The sequence below is a fragment of the Muscardinus avellanarius genome (assembly GCF_963383645.1).
Source record: "Muscardinus avellanarius genome assembly, chromosome: 12".
NCBI lineage: Eukaryota > Metazoa > Chordata > Mammalia > Rodentia > Gliridae > Muscardinus > Muscardinus avellanarius.
Window position 1 is genome coordinate 7,778,876 of NC_137798.1, and position 18,789 is coordinate 7,797,664.

General features: G+C 39.4%; 1 protein-coding gene across 1 annotated transcript in view; it reads left to right on the top strand.

The window, feature by feature from the left end:
- Positions 1 to 18,789, top strand: part of ATP8B4 (ATPase phospholipid transporting 8B4 (putative)) — a gene marked incomplete at both ends in the record, with an annotated part of 117,936 nt that overhangs the window by 41,783 nt on the left and 57,364 nt on the right. The window contains 3 exons of the mRNA XM_080707016.1: positions 1,031 to 1,144; positions 4,729 to 4,827; positions 6,676 to 6,737. Of these exons, the coding sequence (XP_080563142.1) occupies positions 1,031 to 1,144; positions 4,729 to 4,827; positions 6,676 to 6,737 (275 nt within the window). The remainder of the gene's footprint in view (positions 1 to 1,030; positions 1,145 to 4,728; positions 4,828 to 6,675; positions 6,738 to 18,789) is intronic.

Sequence of the window (18,789 nt, forward strand, 5' to 3'; positions counted from 1 at the left end):
AAAAAAATGAACTGTACCTGTTTAGGAAAGAAAAACTGACTTAATAGTGGTTTATGTAGAAATGATCTAAAGATTTTAGTTGATCAAAACTCAATGTAAACACAGAGTGAGATACAATTTCTAAAGTGCTAATGAAGTTTTAGGGCATTGTTAATGTGATAGTTCAGACAAAGGCCATCAAAGTTCTTAAGTTACAGGGACTGGGCTAGGTCTGTAATTTTTTTTTTTTTTTTTTTGTATCTAAGCACTATGTTTTAAGACAGACACAGAGAAGATGGGATGTATTAGGAAGAGGCTAACCAGGAAGATATGTCTACAAAATAAAATAAGTCATGGAGAAGGGCCGAGGGGTGTCAGAATGTGGATCAGAGCAGAGGAGATTTAGGGGAATTCTGAGTGCTCTTCAAATATTTGAGAGTTATCAACATGAGAAGGCCTTAGACTTTGTCTATGTGACTCCAGGGATGGAATTTGACATATGGCAAGTTACTACAGGGAGATGATCTGAGTTTCTCATAATAAAGACCTTACCAACATTTCTGATTCTTAAACGGGGACAGGGGCCTTTCAAGTAAGTTTCCCACCACAGAAGACCAACTTGGGGCCCTTTGTCATCAGTCCTCTTAAAAAGTTATATTTTGGGAAGGTGGCCCAGATGATTTGCACCAGAGTTCCTTCCAATGCATGGGCCCCAGCATGAGTTCACTGCCTACATATAGTAGGCACACAAGTAATACCTATCAGATGAACGAATGCATAAGGGTAAAAGTATCTCAGAAGTGGACTATCTTAGTTGATAATGTTTTTGAATCATGGGTGAATTTATGGCGCTGAACAGTAATTTCGCCAAGTATCAGGAGCATGTCATCTTGGGAAAAGTTAAAGTTCTTGGGCCACTGAGAGTTGGACATTTCCCCGATAACCAACTTGTCTTCCTTGATTTGGCATGATTCATGCTCTGCTTTATAAGTTTTAGAGCTACAAGGGCAGTGCCTTGGTTCCAACTAATGTGATGCTATTTCTTTTTCAGGATAACCGTATCCACACGTCCAAGTACAACATTCTTACCTTCTTGCCAGTTAACTTATTTGAACAGTTCCAAAGAGTGGCAAATGCCTATTTCCTTTTTCTTCTGATATTACAGGTAATATTGAGGTTGTCTTTATTATCTTCTAAGAGTACTCATACAATTTGAAAAAGTGGTTTAATTTACTCAGCTAAATGCTCACGATTAGAAAAAACTGTCCTTATCAAGATTTTCAATGTTATTATTGCTGTTTCTCTTCTTAAATGTGGGGGTGCTGGGAATGGGTAAAAACCAGTACATTCATCATTTTAAACACTGAGGTCATTTTAAAATGCAGCCCTGCACTTTATTTGAACCAAACCAGAGCCTAATAATTACTGTTCATGGCCTCCTTTCTTTCTTTCTTTCTTTCTTTCTTTCTTTCTTTCTTTCTTTCTTTCTTTCTTTCTTTCTTTCTTTTTTAATCTCCCTTATTCTGACAGTGTGGGGACTGTTAGATCTGATGCAGTCTGACGCTGACGAAGGCTGAGAAGTTTGTTGAACTTAACTTTATTTCGATCTAAGAACAATGGCATGTTTTCTGTATTTATAAATGATGTATGCTCTATGTTATCCCACTGAAGGGTGACTAATTTTTACATGTAAAGTGGCTAGTTGGTTAATTTTCTCTCAGTCTGACTAAAATTCAGGCTAAAATAAATTGGAAAGAAAAAAGACATAGATAAATAAAAGTGAGTGCACACACAGAAGTAGTTCATATTAGACAGTTTTTTTTACTCAGTATTTATTTAGATAACTTGATCTGATAAGACTGGTGGATTCAGAATTTGCTGGGGTTTGCATTAATTATAAGAGGTAAGACGATGAATTAGACATTCAATGTTTAGATGAACAACTTTGAGTACTATTTTTTAGTATCTATTTGTATTAAGAATCTTTTGTTTATAAGTGGCAGAAGACTAAGTTGGCTTAATAAAAAGGTGAACATATTAGGGGTCTATCTCCTTTCAAGTATGACTGGATTCAGGGGCAATAGCAATTTCATTAGGATAGAACACTCACACTCTGTCTCTGTCTCTGTCTCTGTCTCTGTCTCTGTCTCTGTCTCTCTCTCTTTGCAGTACTGGGGAAGGAACCCAGGGGCATCTACCTCTGAGCTATACCCCAGCCCTTTTTAAAAATTTTCTTATTTTGAAACAGGGTCTCACTAAGTTGCAAAGGGCCTCACTAAGTAGCTGAGGTTGGTGATAAACCTCGATCCTCCTGTCTCAGTCTCCCGAATGCTGGGATACAAGCCTAGCATGTACCACCATGCCCAGCTCTCTATGTTTTTTCCCCTTCATATTTTTCATGAGGACTTCTTTGGTAGGTTCTCTCTACCTAGTGGCCCTGACAACTTTAGCCATATCCTCCTGGCTCTCCAACTCAACTCGAATATAAGATAGATAGATAGATAGATAGATAGATAGATAATCACTTTTTTTCTGTTGCCCTAGCAAAAGCCTTTGGGGTTCCTTCTTCCAAAACTATGGCTAAAGAATTTGAGGCAGTGTTCGGCTTGATGCCAATCATACACTGAAACCTGGAGCCAGAATGGAATCACCCCACCAAAACTATGGGACTGAAAGTAGAGGAGATCAGGTAGTTCCCTAAGAAATATGACTAACATCAGGAAGAACTGGAAAATCGGTTGCTGAGGAAGAAAAACTCCAAGTCAAAGCAAAACAAAAATGAGCAAAAATCAAGCAACAAATGAACAACTTACTTCAACATTTATTGAAGAGAAGTCTAGAACCCAAGATGTCCTTCTACCTCCCTGTCCCACATAGCTTCTTCATGCCACCTGTCACATCATTCCAGGGCATTGAATTCATTTCTCTCCTTGTGTCATACTTATGGTCAAAAGCTCTTGTCCACACAATTTTATATTTGGAAGGAAACTTTTGGGATGTTTAGCCCAACATCCTTTCTTGTGCTGATGAGGAATTGAGACCCAGAAAGGGGAGGAGCTGCATAAATTTTTTATCCTGAGTTACCGAGACACCAGGAATAGAATCTGGCTTTGCCACTACCAGTCCAGTGTTTTACTCATTCTCAGAGGAGTTTTGCTTTATCTCCATATTAACTTTAAAAAAATTTTTGATTTTTAATCAACACATAATAATGTACATATTTATAAGACATATTTATAAATATGTACATTATTATAGTAATGTACATATTTATAAGACAGAGTGTACATATTTATTGATACACGTGCACAAACACACAATATGTATTGATCAAATTAGGGTAATAGCATTTCAGTTCCCTGAAACATTGATCATTTCTTTGTGTTGAGAACCTTCAAACCCCTCTCTTCTTGTTGCTTATTAAATATTTAATAAATTATTCTAAACTATAATGTGCTGTAGAACACAGGAACTTAATCATAACTCCTACCTAACTCACAGAGGTTATTGCAATGCAAAAGCATCTTATGTAGAAACTACTATATAAAATTGGTTTATTTATAATTATTTGAAGGGGCTCAGTCTCCATCCACTGACATCCTCTCCTGCTTGATAGTCCCGCATCAGCTCCAAAAGGCACCCCTTTTGAGAACCACCTGTCTTAAAGAGTCACACCAACGGTTACATGTCTCTCTTAGGTGAGTGGCATTGCAGGTACAGGCACAGAGAATTCACTTTGGAGCCAACAAGACGGGTTCATATTTTAATGGTGTGTGTTCTTGACCTGGTGTTTGACCTCACAGATACTTCGGCCCTGGGTATTATATCCCAGCTTTGCAACATTTTCTGACTCTGGGTCACCAGGCATGATGTATTCTGTTGAGCTTGTAAAGGGTGTTATTTACATACAATATGAAACCTGTGGAGTATTTGTAAAATAATTATAGTACAGAATCTAACTCAATGAACTCTTCTGAGGACCAAGTGATATAATATATGGAAAATACCTGACTCAGTGTCTGGTGCAAGGTAAATGCTCAAAGGGTCTCTCTTTTGAAACCAACAAGGAAAACTGTTAGTAAAATTATTAAAAGTTGAGAATATCTCTAATATGTGGAAACTAGAGAAAAACTGGGAACAAAAGGGACTTCAGATAAAAGAGGAGAGACTCCAGTGGAGCATTGGAGGGCACTTAAGGGAGAGAGGAGGAGAAGGGAGAGGCTTGATGGAGAAAAAAGTTCAAATAATGCTCTGTGTATATACAAAATTACCGATAACAGTTCCAATAACAGGTACAGAGAAGAGAAAGGCATGGGATGAGATCCAGAGGGAAAACAAACCAAGTGCCCTGGGCATGTACGTTCCTGTCACTGCGAACCTCACTATTAAGTATTATTACAACACACCAATAAAAGTATATTTAAAAATGTTGGGATGAGAGTTGAGAAAGGTGGCATTTAACATGGAGAAAGACCGCCATCTGTGAAAGATTTCGAGAAACTTCTCAACTTGTTTTAACATTTTTATCTTTTGTGACATAGTTTGAAACCCGGCAGGATGACGTCCTTCTACTCTATGTATTCTACAATTGAATCAAAGCGCTAAAAATCAGTGGAAGTCATTTTACATTTGTATAGCTAACCATGTAACCCCATGAATTTCTGCCAAGAGATAGAATTAAATGACAAAATTTGAGAGAGAGATTTCTTAGCTTTAAAAGTCCTAAACGATTTGAAACGTTCACTTCAGCTAATTCCAGAAATCTCCTCTCTGACCTGGTTCACCACCATCGTGCCTTTGGTCCTGGTGATAACTATGACGGCTGTCAAGGATGCCACTGATGACTATGTAAGTATTTGTCCTTGAGCACTTGAGCATACTGGAGGTCTCAATTTCAATTGTAAATCTCGAGAATGGAAAGTGAAGAGGTCTTTGAAATTTAAAATGAAACTTTCTGGGTAAATACCATATAATAACTATTTTTCCTATTTTTTTCTTGTTAATATAAATATCATAGAACCAGAGCCTCTTAATAAGCCAAAGACCTTAAATAATTAGACTCACTCCCTCATTATGTCGAAGAGAAAAGTAAAGCCCATACAGAGCTAGCAATGTGCTAACGATCGTGTAACCTATTTTTGAATGTAAGTTGCATTAGCCAGTGAGAATATACTTATCCTTTATGATATGTCTTTATCTAAGTTTTGGGAGTTGGTAAGTAGGCACTCTCACATATTTTACTCATTATCCTAAGAGTTGTAAAATCAAATAGCTTCAAAGGTAAAAACAAAACAAAAAATTCAAAAAGCAATAACCCAATACAAATACATGAGATTGAGGTCAATAGAGAGTTTTGGTTTCTGCACAATCCAAACGATATCTAATCTCAATTCCATTTCAAAGACTTAATACACAGTCCTAGGAAAAACCGAACATACTGAATCCAGACAGGTTATGTTCCCATCCTGAGTGAATGTTTAGCAACTCCATCAAACCAGATAAAATGTGCCTATTTCTATTGGTCTATTGGTAGGAAGAAGTTTATACATTAATGAGTAGGCTGACTTAATTTACTTCTAAAAATTACAACACTATAAATTATTTTCACATTAAAATGCTAGCTTTATTATTTCTACTGCTAATATCCATTAACTTACACCTGCCATTATGTGTAATTGTATGTATCAGGCACAGCACAATAGAAAGATTGGGATGGTTTTTAGAGGGGTATAGAAAAAGAGGAGGTCAGTTAAAGCATTTTATATTTTGGGATATTGATACAAAATTTTGAATTGAAAAAGATAACACTTATCCTTATGATTATAGCCTATGAAATCAAATTTTTATATCTCCTAAACCATTCCTATTCATCTGGGCATGTTGGCTAATATGCTGAAATAAATCTGTTGCTATTTTACCCTATTACTATTTATACTATTGTCTCCATATCACTCATCTTTAATTTAGTCTGTTACTATCTGATCTTATCTTAATTGTTTAATTGCTTAGCTTATCTGAATGGCTACTAATTTCTGAGTCTAGTGGAGCGCTCATAATATTTGAATTCTTCCAAACAACATAAGATACATTACTGGAGTACACAATAAGAAATATGATCACTTGGGCATTAAAACATAAATCCGCACCAAATGTGGTTCAGTATTGCATTCTGAATATTTTGTTTTAAATGCTTGGTATTTCCCAAGATCACTGTTAACAATTAGAATTTCTGGAGAATAAAAATACATGTTGTTACAAGTAATTTCTCGACTTCAAAGACATCCATAAAACAGAATGAATGATGTTCCAGTAAAGAATTGAGCACATATGTGACAGAAGAAGCAGCCCCATTCCTGGGTGAAGTCATCAGAATGGTTTACTATGGTTTACTATGGGACTGTGTGGCAGAGTCAAGAGCGTATTGGCTTCTTAGGAGCAACTCAAAGTGTGTGAGAATAGGAATCATGGTCTAGCGTGTGGCTGGACTTCTTCCGCTGGTGACATCAAGAATGGGTTTAGTGAGGTGAGTGTTGATATAGACTTAGAACAGGCAGCTGGGTTCAAGGAAAGTGTAGATTGTCTTCTGCTGATGGCAATGTTACCTAAACGCAGGAATCAAAAATCATTCCAATGTCCCTGTTTGGGTTGAGTTTAATAGAATTTAATATGTTCTTTCCTGATACTTTGATTTTTCAGTTCCGCCACAAGAGCGATAACCAAGTCAATAACCGGCAGTCTGAAGTGCTCATTGATTGCAAGTAAGAAATGCGTTCTCTGGGTTGCTATTAAGATTTCTGGGGCCCTGAGACAGGTCTTGACAATTGGTGGCTTTCTCTTGCATGTGTGTTTCTTTTCCACCTTGCTTTATTTAAAAAAATCAAAGTGGGATTCCTTCTATCTTTGCTTTTCTTTCTTGTTTCAGCCAATACTTGTACCACTGACTCTGCTTCTTCGGCTATGCCTTTGGGGTTTGCTTTGTAGGACACGGATATATCTTTGTCACTTTTCATTTCTACAACTAATACAATTTAGAAGTGGCACATATGCGGTGTTTTATAGATAATAGGTGTATCATGAGTATCTGAAATTTTTAATTTGGTATTTTCTGGGGACTATTATTAGAGACTACTGACACATAGTTGTGTCAATGGTAGTGATAAGAATGTTGTATTCCCTTGGTAGTTGAACTGATAATAGATTATCTACCATATAATTTGTATTACATTTATTATGATAATATATATTATAATAATATGATAATAATCATTATTTATGGTACTGGGAGTTGAGCCCAGAGGAATTCTATCTCTGAGCTATACTCCCAGCTTCTTGTTTTTTTCTTTTTTGTGGTGCTGGGAATTGAATTCAGGGGCATTCTGTCTTCAAGCTACATCCCAAAGCTTTATTTTATATTTTATTTGGAAACAGAGTCCCACTATGTTGATGTGAGCCTCACTGAGTTGCTGAGGTTGGCTTTGAACCTGTGATCCTCCCATTTCAGCCTCCCAGGTAGTAGGATTATAGGCGTGAACCCCACTCCCAGCTTATACTGCATTCAAATTTATTCATTAATAGTGTATCTGTGGGAATAGTATTAGAATCAGAAATGCATAACAAGCATTTATACACAAACAACAGTGAAAACATCTTCAGAAAACTTAGAAAAGGTAAATTTCAAAACTCCCTTCCACTGTTTCTTATGTCTTTTTTTTCTCTGCCCCCCCACTTTTTTTTTTTTTTGGTAATGATAGCCTCTGGCAAAGTGAATTTGTAATGTATTTTTAAACTCTAATCTGGCAATAAATCATCAGTCGAGGATTTTGAATCACTGGGATACTGTGAAGAATATCATTTTTAAAGAGAAAATTGTAAAACAAATGAACCACTCTTAAGAAAAAAATACCCAAGCCTGATAAACATGTCGAAGGAGGCTTAGGGAGACCAGACAGTGAGTGATTAAAGTGATGAATCCTTTCCTAGAACTAGAATCTGATGGTTTTATTTTTATCGGTTTATTGTAGAAAATAGTGTTTAGTGAAAAAAAGAAATGGTCTTACTGTAAAACCAGAGAGTAGAACAGAGCCTTGGAAAGTGTGAACCTGGTGTGACAGCGGCAAGCCAAAAAGATGCCTGGAGCCTCCTGGACTATTTCCAGTGTTAGCAGGTTTGGAGTCTTGGACACCCTAGTGCGGTGGCCAGGACTCCAAACCTTTGCAGTCAGAGGGACTTAAGTATGGGTTCTATTGTCCCCTGACTGTCTCTGTGGCCCGGGGCATGTTCCTAACCTTTATAAACATCAGATTCCTCATCGTAAGGTGAGGTTATCCTGGGGTCTCTTGCAGAGGAGCCGCTATGGAGGCTAAGCGAGCTGCTGTAACAGGCGTGACCTTGCTTCTGTGCGTGGTCAGTGGCCTCATCTTGTGTGTAGGAGGTGGGAACTGGAAGCTCATGTGGTGTGTAGCTTTCACTGGTATTTCTTGCACATCTCAACCTTCTTAAGTCTCCAAGTTAGATCTGATGTTATGATTTGACTGATTCTCCAAGGAACACTTGAAAATTACTCTCATTACTTTAAAATGTCATTTCATATAAAGTGTATTAAAAATGTACAGCAGCCGGGCGTGGTGGCGCACACTTGTAATTCCCCGCGCTTGGGAGACGGAGACAGGAGGATCGCGTAGGTTCGAAGCCAGCCACGCTGGCTTAAGAGACCCTGTTTCCAAAAAAAAAAAAAAAAGTTCTGGGAGTGTAGCCTGAAGGTAGAAGGGCTCCCCAGTACCACCAAAAAAAAAAAAAAAAAAAAAAATGTACAGCAACACAATGAATTTGAACTAATGATCCCCATGTATCTTTTCTTTCTTATTTTTTGCAGTACTGGGGATAGAACCCAGGGGTATTCTACCTCTGAGCTATACCCCAACCCTATTTTTTATTTCTTATTTTGAAATAGGGTCTCACTGAGTTGCAAAGGGCCTCACTAAGGAGCTGAGGCTGTCTGAGAACCGTGATCCTCCTGTCTCAGCCTCCCAAATGCTGGGATTACAAGCGGGCACCACCATGCCCATCCCTCATATATCTTTTCATGCATCTTAAATTACCAGTTACATTTTGTGGTAATACTTGGATAGTGTTGGACATCGGGCCTTCTATCTGGAGACCTTGGGATTTATCCAGTAACTTAGATATCCAGAAATCTGATGACTGTCTCACACATGCTTGCTATCATTAACATTGTTAGAAATGGTATTCATGTTACTTTTCTTGTGGCTTCATTGAGCTTTTTGTTAATTCCATATGAGGTAGCATCTCTCTGTCATTTAATGCGGCATGAGGTTCTGAGCACCATTGTGGCTGATTTTGTAAACCTGAAGGGAGAAACACCTGTCATCAAGAATAGGGTATTCTTAAGATTGGGTATAAAATCAGGCAAAATTATCCATTTGAATTGTTACCTGTAACTGTGGGTCTATCTAGATCTGTGGTTTTCTCTCTTGATCATATTTATGTCCCTTGAGCCTATCATGGAGTTGGCTGAGTTTTCAAAGCTGTGGTGAGCATCCTTATTGAGAGAGAGAGAGGGGGAGAGAGAGAGAGAGAGAGAGAGAGAGAGAGGAGAGAGCGAGCGCACGGAGAGAGACAGAGAGAGATGAGAGAGAGACAGAGAGAGACAGAGACGGAGAGAGAGATGGAGAGAGAGACAGAGAGAGATGGAGAAAGACAGAGAGAGAGACGGAGAGAGAGACAGAGAGACGGAGAGAGAGACAGAGAGACAGAGACAGAGAGACAGAGAGACAGAGACAGAGAGACAGAGAGAGACAGAGACAGAGAGGGAAAGTATGAGCATAATCTACCGAAGTGGGTTCTGTTAAATTTTCTAACTCCCATTTCTATCCAGTTCTGGTGGCTGGGATAATGTTTCTGGCTGAATGTGCTCAGGCTGTAGAGACTGGCTTTTCACTCTTTGGATCTGAAGGTGTTGAAGGTGTTGGGGAAATCAAATGGGCTCGGCTCTGAGAAAGCTCTGTGAGCTTGGAGTTCACCTCTGGGCTTCCGGGTGCCACCGGGGCTCCGCCCACATGGCCCGTCTTCTCGGGCGGCCCCAGCCTCTGTGCCTGTCACTTCCTAGAGTTTGAACTTGTCATAGCCTTGTGCTATGGTTGTTCCTGAGCACCCCTCCAGACGGGGAAGAGAATGAGACTATTCCTGACCTCATCCCCTTACCAGCTAGTTACTCCCACAAACTTGTTCTTTTTAAAGTTTGTTTTGAATATTGAATTTATTGGGGCACTGTAGTCATGCATCTTAATGGGGTACAAGACGGTGGAGGCATAGGTGCACACATCACTCATTCAGCCCTTCCCCAATTACCACCCCGTTCCCTCCCCCTCCCTCCTTCTCATGTTGGGCTTAGTGATTGACTTTGAGATGTTTGTTAATGTACATCATGTGCATTAGAGAATTTCCCTCTTCCCGCCTCTCATCCCCTCAGGTTGCTTTATTTACTCATCTATGGTTTCTCCTTTGTCTAGAGTCCCTCCTATAACCCATTTTCTCCTTAGCTTTCGCATATAAGGGAGAGCATCCGATTTCTTGTTTTTTGTGACTGACTAATCTCACTTAGCACAATGTCCTCCAGTTCCATCCATTTCCCTGTAAATGACATAATTGTGTTTTCCTTATGGCTGAGTAAAACTCCATTGTGTCCAGATCCCATAGTTTTGAAATCCCTTCCTCTGTTGATGAACATCTTGGCTGGTTCCATAGTTTGGCAATGGTGAATTGTGCAGCTGTGAACTTAGATACGCACGTGTCAGGACAAACACTTTCTTAACAAGCCTCTTGCGCGTGAACCGCTCATCTCGGGAGTTGCTAGGACACCAGAGTTGCTGCATCTCTAGGAAAGCAGACCAGACAGTATTTAATGCCTAGTTAAGCCCATGACGATATTAACAGAAAATATTAAAGTGTTGTAGATATAACCTTGGCCCCTGAATGTCACGGTCCAAGAATAGAAGTGGAGTCTGGGGAATATAGGAATTTCTCGGGGTGGCCATCCTACTGGGTGGGGCACTGCCAGGTGCTAGTGACTAGTTCTTGGTCTCCATGCTAAGGTTAGCACCACTGGCTTGTGCTGGATGAGGAAAAGCATAGGGAGCTGGAGGGGAGACCCCTGGGAAGAAAGGGCTGCATCGAGAGTACCAGTCAGAAAACCTGGGTCCATCTAAGTGATTACGGTGTTAACTTTGGCCAGTAATTTTTTCTTCTTCAGATACCCCTTCTCCTATACTTGGAACCATAGAAAGTGGGTGGCTATGTTTAGATTCATCATGTAGTTACTGTGTAGTTGTGACTAGCTCAGGGTCCCTCAGTAAGTAGGAGCCTAAATTAGAGTTTTATTTACTCGTGATACAATGGTTAAGTGTGAACGGATCAGGACTCCGCTATTTGTTATGTGTTTAAAGGGCTTTGTATCTAATTATGTAAATGTAAACATTATTACACAACATATATGTAGTTTATCCATAAGCAAAATATATATACATGCTATATACATGTACATATACATATACATACATATAAAATCCCCACACCTTCAGTGCTAGGAGCTTTATTGATCTCTGTCCTTGGCATTGGCTAACCATCACGCTGAACATTGTAAACTTATGCCGCTAAATAACCATGGGAAGGCAATTAATCCTTTCCCTTCTAACCTGCCTTTCAGTTTCACTCCTTTGGCTTTCACGCTCTGTTCTTCCAAATTGGCACACATCTGCACAAACTATTGTTATATGTGGAAGTATTTAAGAAGTGGGTGTTGCAGTAACACTTGGTAAAAATCTTTTGCCGACTACTTTAGTTTTAAAATAAAGTAGGGGGAGAATTATTTCATACTATAGAAACATATCAGATGGCTCTAAAGGAAGTACACACTTTTAGCCACAGGCCACAAAATGCTGTTTTCTGACGGAATTGTGAATATCAGTAAATAGATACTTAGATGTTTCACAAGAGGACATTTCTTCAGGTATTGCTAACGATGTTTGGCCACTGTGGGGGCAAATAGCCAGGTAGTTGGCACCTAAGTAGAAGGCACCCTGAGAATTTTTGAAAAGGTCCTCTAATCTCGTGCTTCTGGACTGGCAGTCACATTGGAGTGACTTGGGACAGTTAAATATTTATGTGTCTATATAAAATATATAAATGTATATGTCACATATACGTGTGTGTGTGTGTGTGTGTGTGTGTGTGTGAACATTCCAAACACATCTCAGAGCAATTATTGAGGGTCTTATAGGTGAAGTCCTGGCATTTTTAATTTCCAAGATGAGTCTCAGGTATTGACAGGGTTAAAGACCTCTAATCAAAACCATATCTATATCCATATCTTTCTCTATGCTGACATCTTTCTCATTTTAAAAGACCCCCAAGAATATCAAGTCTATGTATTTTAAAGTGGTAAGCATAATTTCGTCATGTAATAAATATGCCTATGAGGAATTAGTTTGCGAGGTAAATTTACTTTTTTTGGGGGATAGCAGGGCTTGTGATGGTTGTCAATCAACAATTGCTTTCCTATGTTTTTCTTTCCTCTAGAAATTTAAATTTTTAGTTCTTTCTATTTCTTTTTATTTCTTTCTTCATTACATGTAGTGTCCTCAAGGATGCATCATATAGATTTTATATCTGAAAAGGTATGTGGAGATTCATTGCTACCCAGTAAAATAGCCACCAGCCACATGTTGCCACAGAGAGCTAGATATATGTCTGGTCCACACTGAGATAAAGTCCTATATACATGATGTTTTGAAGACGTGATAAAATAATTGAGGCTCTTTTATCCTTAAAATTTATTTTATTTTGATTCCATGATGTAATTATATATATATATATGTATATATAGTATGTATGTATATGTATATACATACATAATACATACATACTACATATACATATATATTTTTTTGTACTGAGGATGGGACCCAGGGGCATTCTACCTCCAAGCTTCACCCCCCAGCCCTATTTTTTTATTCTTTATTTTGAATCAGCTCTCAATGAGTTGCAAAGGGCCTCACTAAGTAGCTGAGGCTGGCTGAGAATTGCGATCCTCCTATCTCAGCCTCCCGAATGCTGAGATTACAAGCGTGCACCACCATGCTCGGCTTTGTAATTATATTTTTATATACATTGAGTTAAATAAAATATAGTATTAAAATGAAGTTTACCTTTTTTTCTTTTAACCTTTTTTAATGTAATTACTAGAAAAATTAAAATCACATATTTGTGGCTGGCATTCTCTCTCTATTGGACAGAATTGCTGTACACTGTATCTTTAGTTAGACGAGACCCAATTTGCTAGAGAGAGAGCAAGCTCTGTGCCAGGAGCCTGGCTTCCCAAACTCAGCTCAGAGTTCTCTGTTTATTCTCCCAGGCATTTGTGCCCCTGTTCACAGAGTCAGCATCACTTTTTCTTGTGTATTTCATTCCCTAGCTCTTCCACATTTCCCAGTGTATTCTTTGAGCCGCTTTGTGTCCCTGACTCCTGTCAGTTTCACATTGCACCTTACCATCAGATCTTTGTGTAAAGCATCCCTCTTTCTTCTTTCCTGAGGTGGGTAAGCTTGCTTCAGTCTCCTAAGCTCGCTTACAGAACCATTCCCATCGGACCTACTCATTTTTCTCTGGCAAACCACAGGCATCATGGGGAGAGATAAAGGTTATATTTGACGGCCGCAGAGCATTGTCCCTGTACTCTTCAAGCGTGGTGTTTCTGGGTGATGCCTAATTATGCACGCACATAGTCTATGTCAGTAGGAACAACCTTTTTTTTTTATCACCTCGTTGACTTTTCCGTTTTGAGTCATGACTGCCATTAAGTATTAGGATTGTGCTTTAGTTTTTTTTTTTTTAGTATGTATTATTTTCCATTGTGAAAGCAACATGTCCTTGTTAAGTGAAGTTTGGAAAGTAAGAAAAAGTCAAAGTAAGAAAAGGACATCTTCTCTTCTACAAGCCAGAAGGAACCGCCACTCTTTGCTTGTGTTTCCTCCCCATCTTTTTTTTTTCCTTTGCCAAGATCTCTTAGAGTTATGTGTGTATATTTTTATCCTTCTCTTTTTCCCTCACATCATTATCATTTTCCATGGCTTTATATGGACTTTCTGCGCATGACTTTTAAGGGCTGCATGACATTCCATTGAGCACACGTTTCCTAATTCACGTAACCATTTACCCCTTATTTAAATGTTTAGTCTGCTTTCAATTTTAAAATGTAATTTCTTCATCTCTCTAAATGAACGAAGTTGCCCTTTTCCATAAGACTTTGCCTTCGTGACATACTCCTGAAAATCACTTAGAATGGTTACACAAACCCACGATTTTCTATACCATAAGTAACTAGAACCCGGAACATTATTGCAGAGTCTATTGGCAATAAGCTTCCTCAACGCATCCAGGATTCAGGGGTGAGTGGGACCAGGTTTGGAATATTAAAAACCTGGAAGGTTTCAGTTTTATCAAATTTGGGAGCCTTCTGGGTGGATGACTTTTAGAATACCAACAAGTTCCAAATTTATCTTTTCTTAATCATAACACAAGATGAAAGAAAAAAAAAAACGTGCTCTAAATGGACTGCCTTAAAAATGTATTAGGGCCACATGTAAGTCCCCAAATAACAATATTATGAAATAGTTTGAAATTTTTTTTTACAGGAATGACTAACTTTATATAGCACTCAATGTGAAGTATATATCAGTCCTGGTTGGTGGAGTTTCTGTAGTAGATTTGGACAGTAATTTAGAAGTGTGGTTAGTAGATCCTCCAGGCAGCTACAAAGGGCTTCCTTTGGCTTGCCAGGGAAGAGGCATGCAAATCAATGGTAACGAGATCTATCAATTTATTGTTGAATTCTTGGGAATAACCTACCCAGGAAGGGGCATGGGATAGTTCTTCATATGAGACATTTTCTTCTGCTGAGTTTTATTAACAATGTCAGTCTCAGCTGGACGTTGTGGCGCACACTTGTAATCCCAGCATTTTGGAGGCTGAGATAGGAGGATCTCTGTTCACAGCCAGCCCCAGCAATTTAGTGAGACCCTGTTTCAAAATAAATAATAAAAATTTGGGCTGGGGGTGTAGCTTGGAGGTAGAATGTCTCTGGGTTCCATTCTCAGTACTGCAAAAAAAAAAAAATTCCATCTCAGGTAAGAGTAAATTATTATTCTTATTAAATGGGCTCTTGCTTTTTTTTGAGTACCTGCAACAAAAAGTATCAAAGACCATTCCATTTATTTTGTCTGCAGTGGATGCACATTAAGTATGTCTGAGTGTGTCTCGTAAGTGGGAGAGTATGACTCTCTTGGTCCCCTGGGAGGAATGATGCACGTCTATTAAGTTATCTCAATGGTAGGTTTGCGATCAAAGCAGGACTTTTGTCGTTAAATCCAGACAAGAGGACCAACTCTCTGAGATTTTTCTTTTTCTTTTTGTGGTATTGTGGATTGAACCCAAAGGCATCGGGTTCTACTTTGGAGCTACATCTCAGCCCTATTTCATTCTTTAATTTGAAACAGGGTTTTCCTAAATTGCAAAGGGCCTCACTGAATTGCTGAGGCTGGCCACGAACCTGTGATATTTCCATCTCAGCCTCCCAAGTACTGGGGTTACAAGTGTGTGCCACCATACCGGCTGAGATTTTTCTTTTATGATAGCCATCCCACCCGTATTATTTTTACATTATGATCATACCAGTGCATCTAGGGACAGCTATTTAGGGTCTACATGAAGAGACCTGCAGCTTTGAAAGAAAAATTTAAGGGGAAAAAGATGGATTCTTCTTCTTTTCTTTTAAAAAATGTTAATAAAACATATTTTTATGGTTTTAAATATCAATGGGTTCAAAAGCAAACAAATGATAGTTGCCTTAAGTACCGTTTGGATGCTGTGAAGGTCAAAAAGAGGAATTAATTTTTAAACGTCAAAAAGAGGAATTAGCCGGGCGTGGTGGCTCACGCTTGTAATCCCCGCACTTGGGAGGCGGAGACAGGAGGATCGCGCAGGTTCGAAGCCAGCCGCGCGCTGGCTTAGGAGACCCTGTTTCCAAATAAAAATGTAAAAAATAGGTCTGGGAGTATAGCCCGGAGATAGAAGGGCTTCCAGGAACCCCAGTACCACCACCAAAAAAAAAAAAAAAAAAAAGAGGAATTAATTTTTAAACATCAAAAAGAGGAATTAATTTTTAACTCATGCTGATAACTCACAACCAAAGTGCTTCAAAAATCATTTCCCTCTCAATAAACTAATTTCAATTTCCTAAGCTTTGGCACGATCATTTCTTGGGCAGTTTCTGCTTGTTAGCTTTGCAGACGGAAGGGTCCGTTTGCCAATGGGCTGGTTTCTGCGTGAGAGCCATGTGATTGTTACAGTTCCCATGAACAATTTTCCATGGTAATCAATTATTCTGTTGCATAGATACAATTCTTTTAAAGGTTAAATTTCTAAATGGTGACTATGTCTCTCAATGAGGTGCATCTTGAAATAGCAGGGCGCTCTAAGGCTTCCCGAGCTCTGCACATGCGTTTTCAGTGGCATCCCATCATTTTTTGTTAGTTTATGTAACCCAGATGCCAGCTGCTCCCTGAGGCTCCTGCAGAGAGCCCCCTCCCACAACAGCCTTACAGAGTGATGTAGAGTTGACTGCAGGTTTTGTGGAGGAGATGATGAAGGAGGTCTGCATCACAAACCCCTTGGCTAATGATGTGAACGGCCCCCCATATTCTTCCCCCCAAGTTCTCCTCTGCGTCTGGCCATTTTAACCTCTTTCCCCATTTACCATTCAATGTGGCCAGGGTTCCTTGTACTTATCTCCCTTTTAGCATTCAATGTAGTCTGAGTCTTCCTCAGCTCTGAATGCGAACACATCGTTGCTACTTGCCCCAAATAAGGAAGTGTGGCACACTTACCTTAGGCGGCAGTGAACATCAAAATACAGAAAATTTGGCTGGGTGCGGTGGCATCGGCCTTGTAATATCAGTACTTGGAAAGTTGAGACAGGGGGATTACAGGTTCAAGGCCAGTGTCAGCAACTTAGTGAGACCTTAGTGAGACCCTGTTTCAAAATTATAAAATAAAAAAGGCTGGGAGGGTAGCTTAGAAGTAGAATGCCTCAGTACAACCCTCAGTACAAAACAAACAAACAAACAAATAAACAGGTAAACTCAAACAAAAAAAGCCATCAAACTTTATGTAGACTTTAAAACTAGGATCTCTCTCTTCTTTTGAAGCAGGTTGAAGCCCTTCTTCTTAGTTGTCGCAGGGAGGAAGTCCAGAACTTCTTTTTGGAAATCCAAACCTGAACCACAAAGGCCATGGAGATGTTAGAACATTAACTTTAAAAGCAGAGTCTTCTAGCCAGGCGTGGTGGCACATGCTTGTAATCCCAGCATTCGGGAGGCTGAGACAGGAGGATCACTGTTTGAGGACAGCCTCAAATACTGAGTGAGGCCCTTTGCAACTCAGTGAGACCCTGTATCAAAATAAAGAATAAAAAATAGGATTGGGAATATAGCTTGGAAATGGAATGCACCTGGGTTCCATCCTCTGTACCACACAAAAAAGGAATCTTCTAAAGATATTCATATCTGAAGCGAAAAGATATCACACTGTTGTAGTGAATAAATTTGGCTTCAGTCAGAGCACAAAGATTGTCTATACCAAATCCATGTTTTAATAGCATTTGATTAACTGAGACAGAAGCCTAAGATGGCACCGCCCTGTACCCACCATGTGGAGCCTAAGCTGTGTGCCGGTATTGGAAAATTGCTTTGGTATCAATTTCCAAAATGTAAAAAGCAGTCAGATGCTGGATGCTAAGCAGGCACTCAGGCAGGGAGGGGCGGCAGCTGTTTCAATGCAGAGTTCCTCTCTCTCTTTGCCCTTCGTTCTAATGGTTAGACTATAGTAAAAGCTTTAGAGACAAGGCCTTTAGCCCTAAAAATATATAGAGGCAATCAGTGCCTCTGTTTACCTCTTCTCCTCTGTGGCCTGGCCTAGGAATAGCAAAGATAAACTCCATGTGTTGTTTCAAAACACCCACAGGTGATGAGGAACCAATACTGCCCAATACAATAGAGGAAAAGGCCAGGTAGATTCTTAACCCCTACACTTAATAAGTGCACAGTCCGGAGGCAAAGAGGCATCACCTGTCTAAGAAATAAGTTACTAGCCTGTTGTCTTGGTAATGCTGATAAGAAGATACCAATACCAAATCTACTTAAGGGCTGGGGTCCCAGGAGGGAGAGAGTTCCATTTTCGGGCTCTCCAGCGTGCGTGCCAGCATGCTGCTTTTTCCTTCTCTTCTCTTTTTATCTTCTATTGATTTTGTAATAAAGATTTGTTAAGGCTGCACCAAACTGCCTATTAGTTTTAATTTTCCTATTCAACAAACTTTAGTTGAATAAGAAAAGGATCCCACAGCACCATTTAAACCATTTCAGGAGCAGCTAGAAGAAATCTGGCTCAGGGAAATAAATTGAAACCTAACCCACCTTTCGCACCTGTCAAGCCAATCAGGAAGTGCCCCATTGCCCCGAGGCCACGTAACCTATATGCTGATGCCATTTGGAACTCAGGCTGTTGCAGACTAAACTCAGTCGGGTCGTTATTGTCCGCTCCCGGTCAAATCCTCAGAAAGATGGGGCAAAAGGCAGGTGAAGTTCTGCAGAAACTTATCTGCAGCGGTTCTTTCCCCTCTATGAATTCCTTAAGTTTTTAGGTACGATGCTTTGGAAAGAACCTGAGGTGGACAAAGGCTTC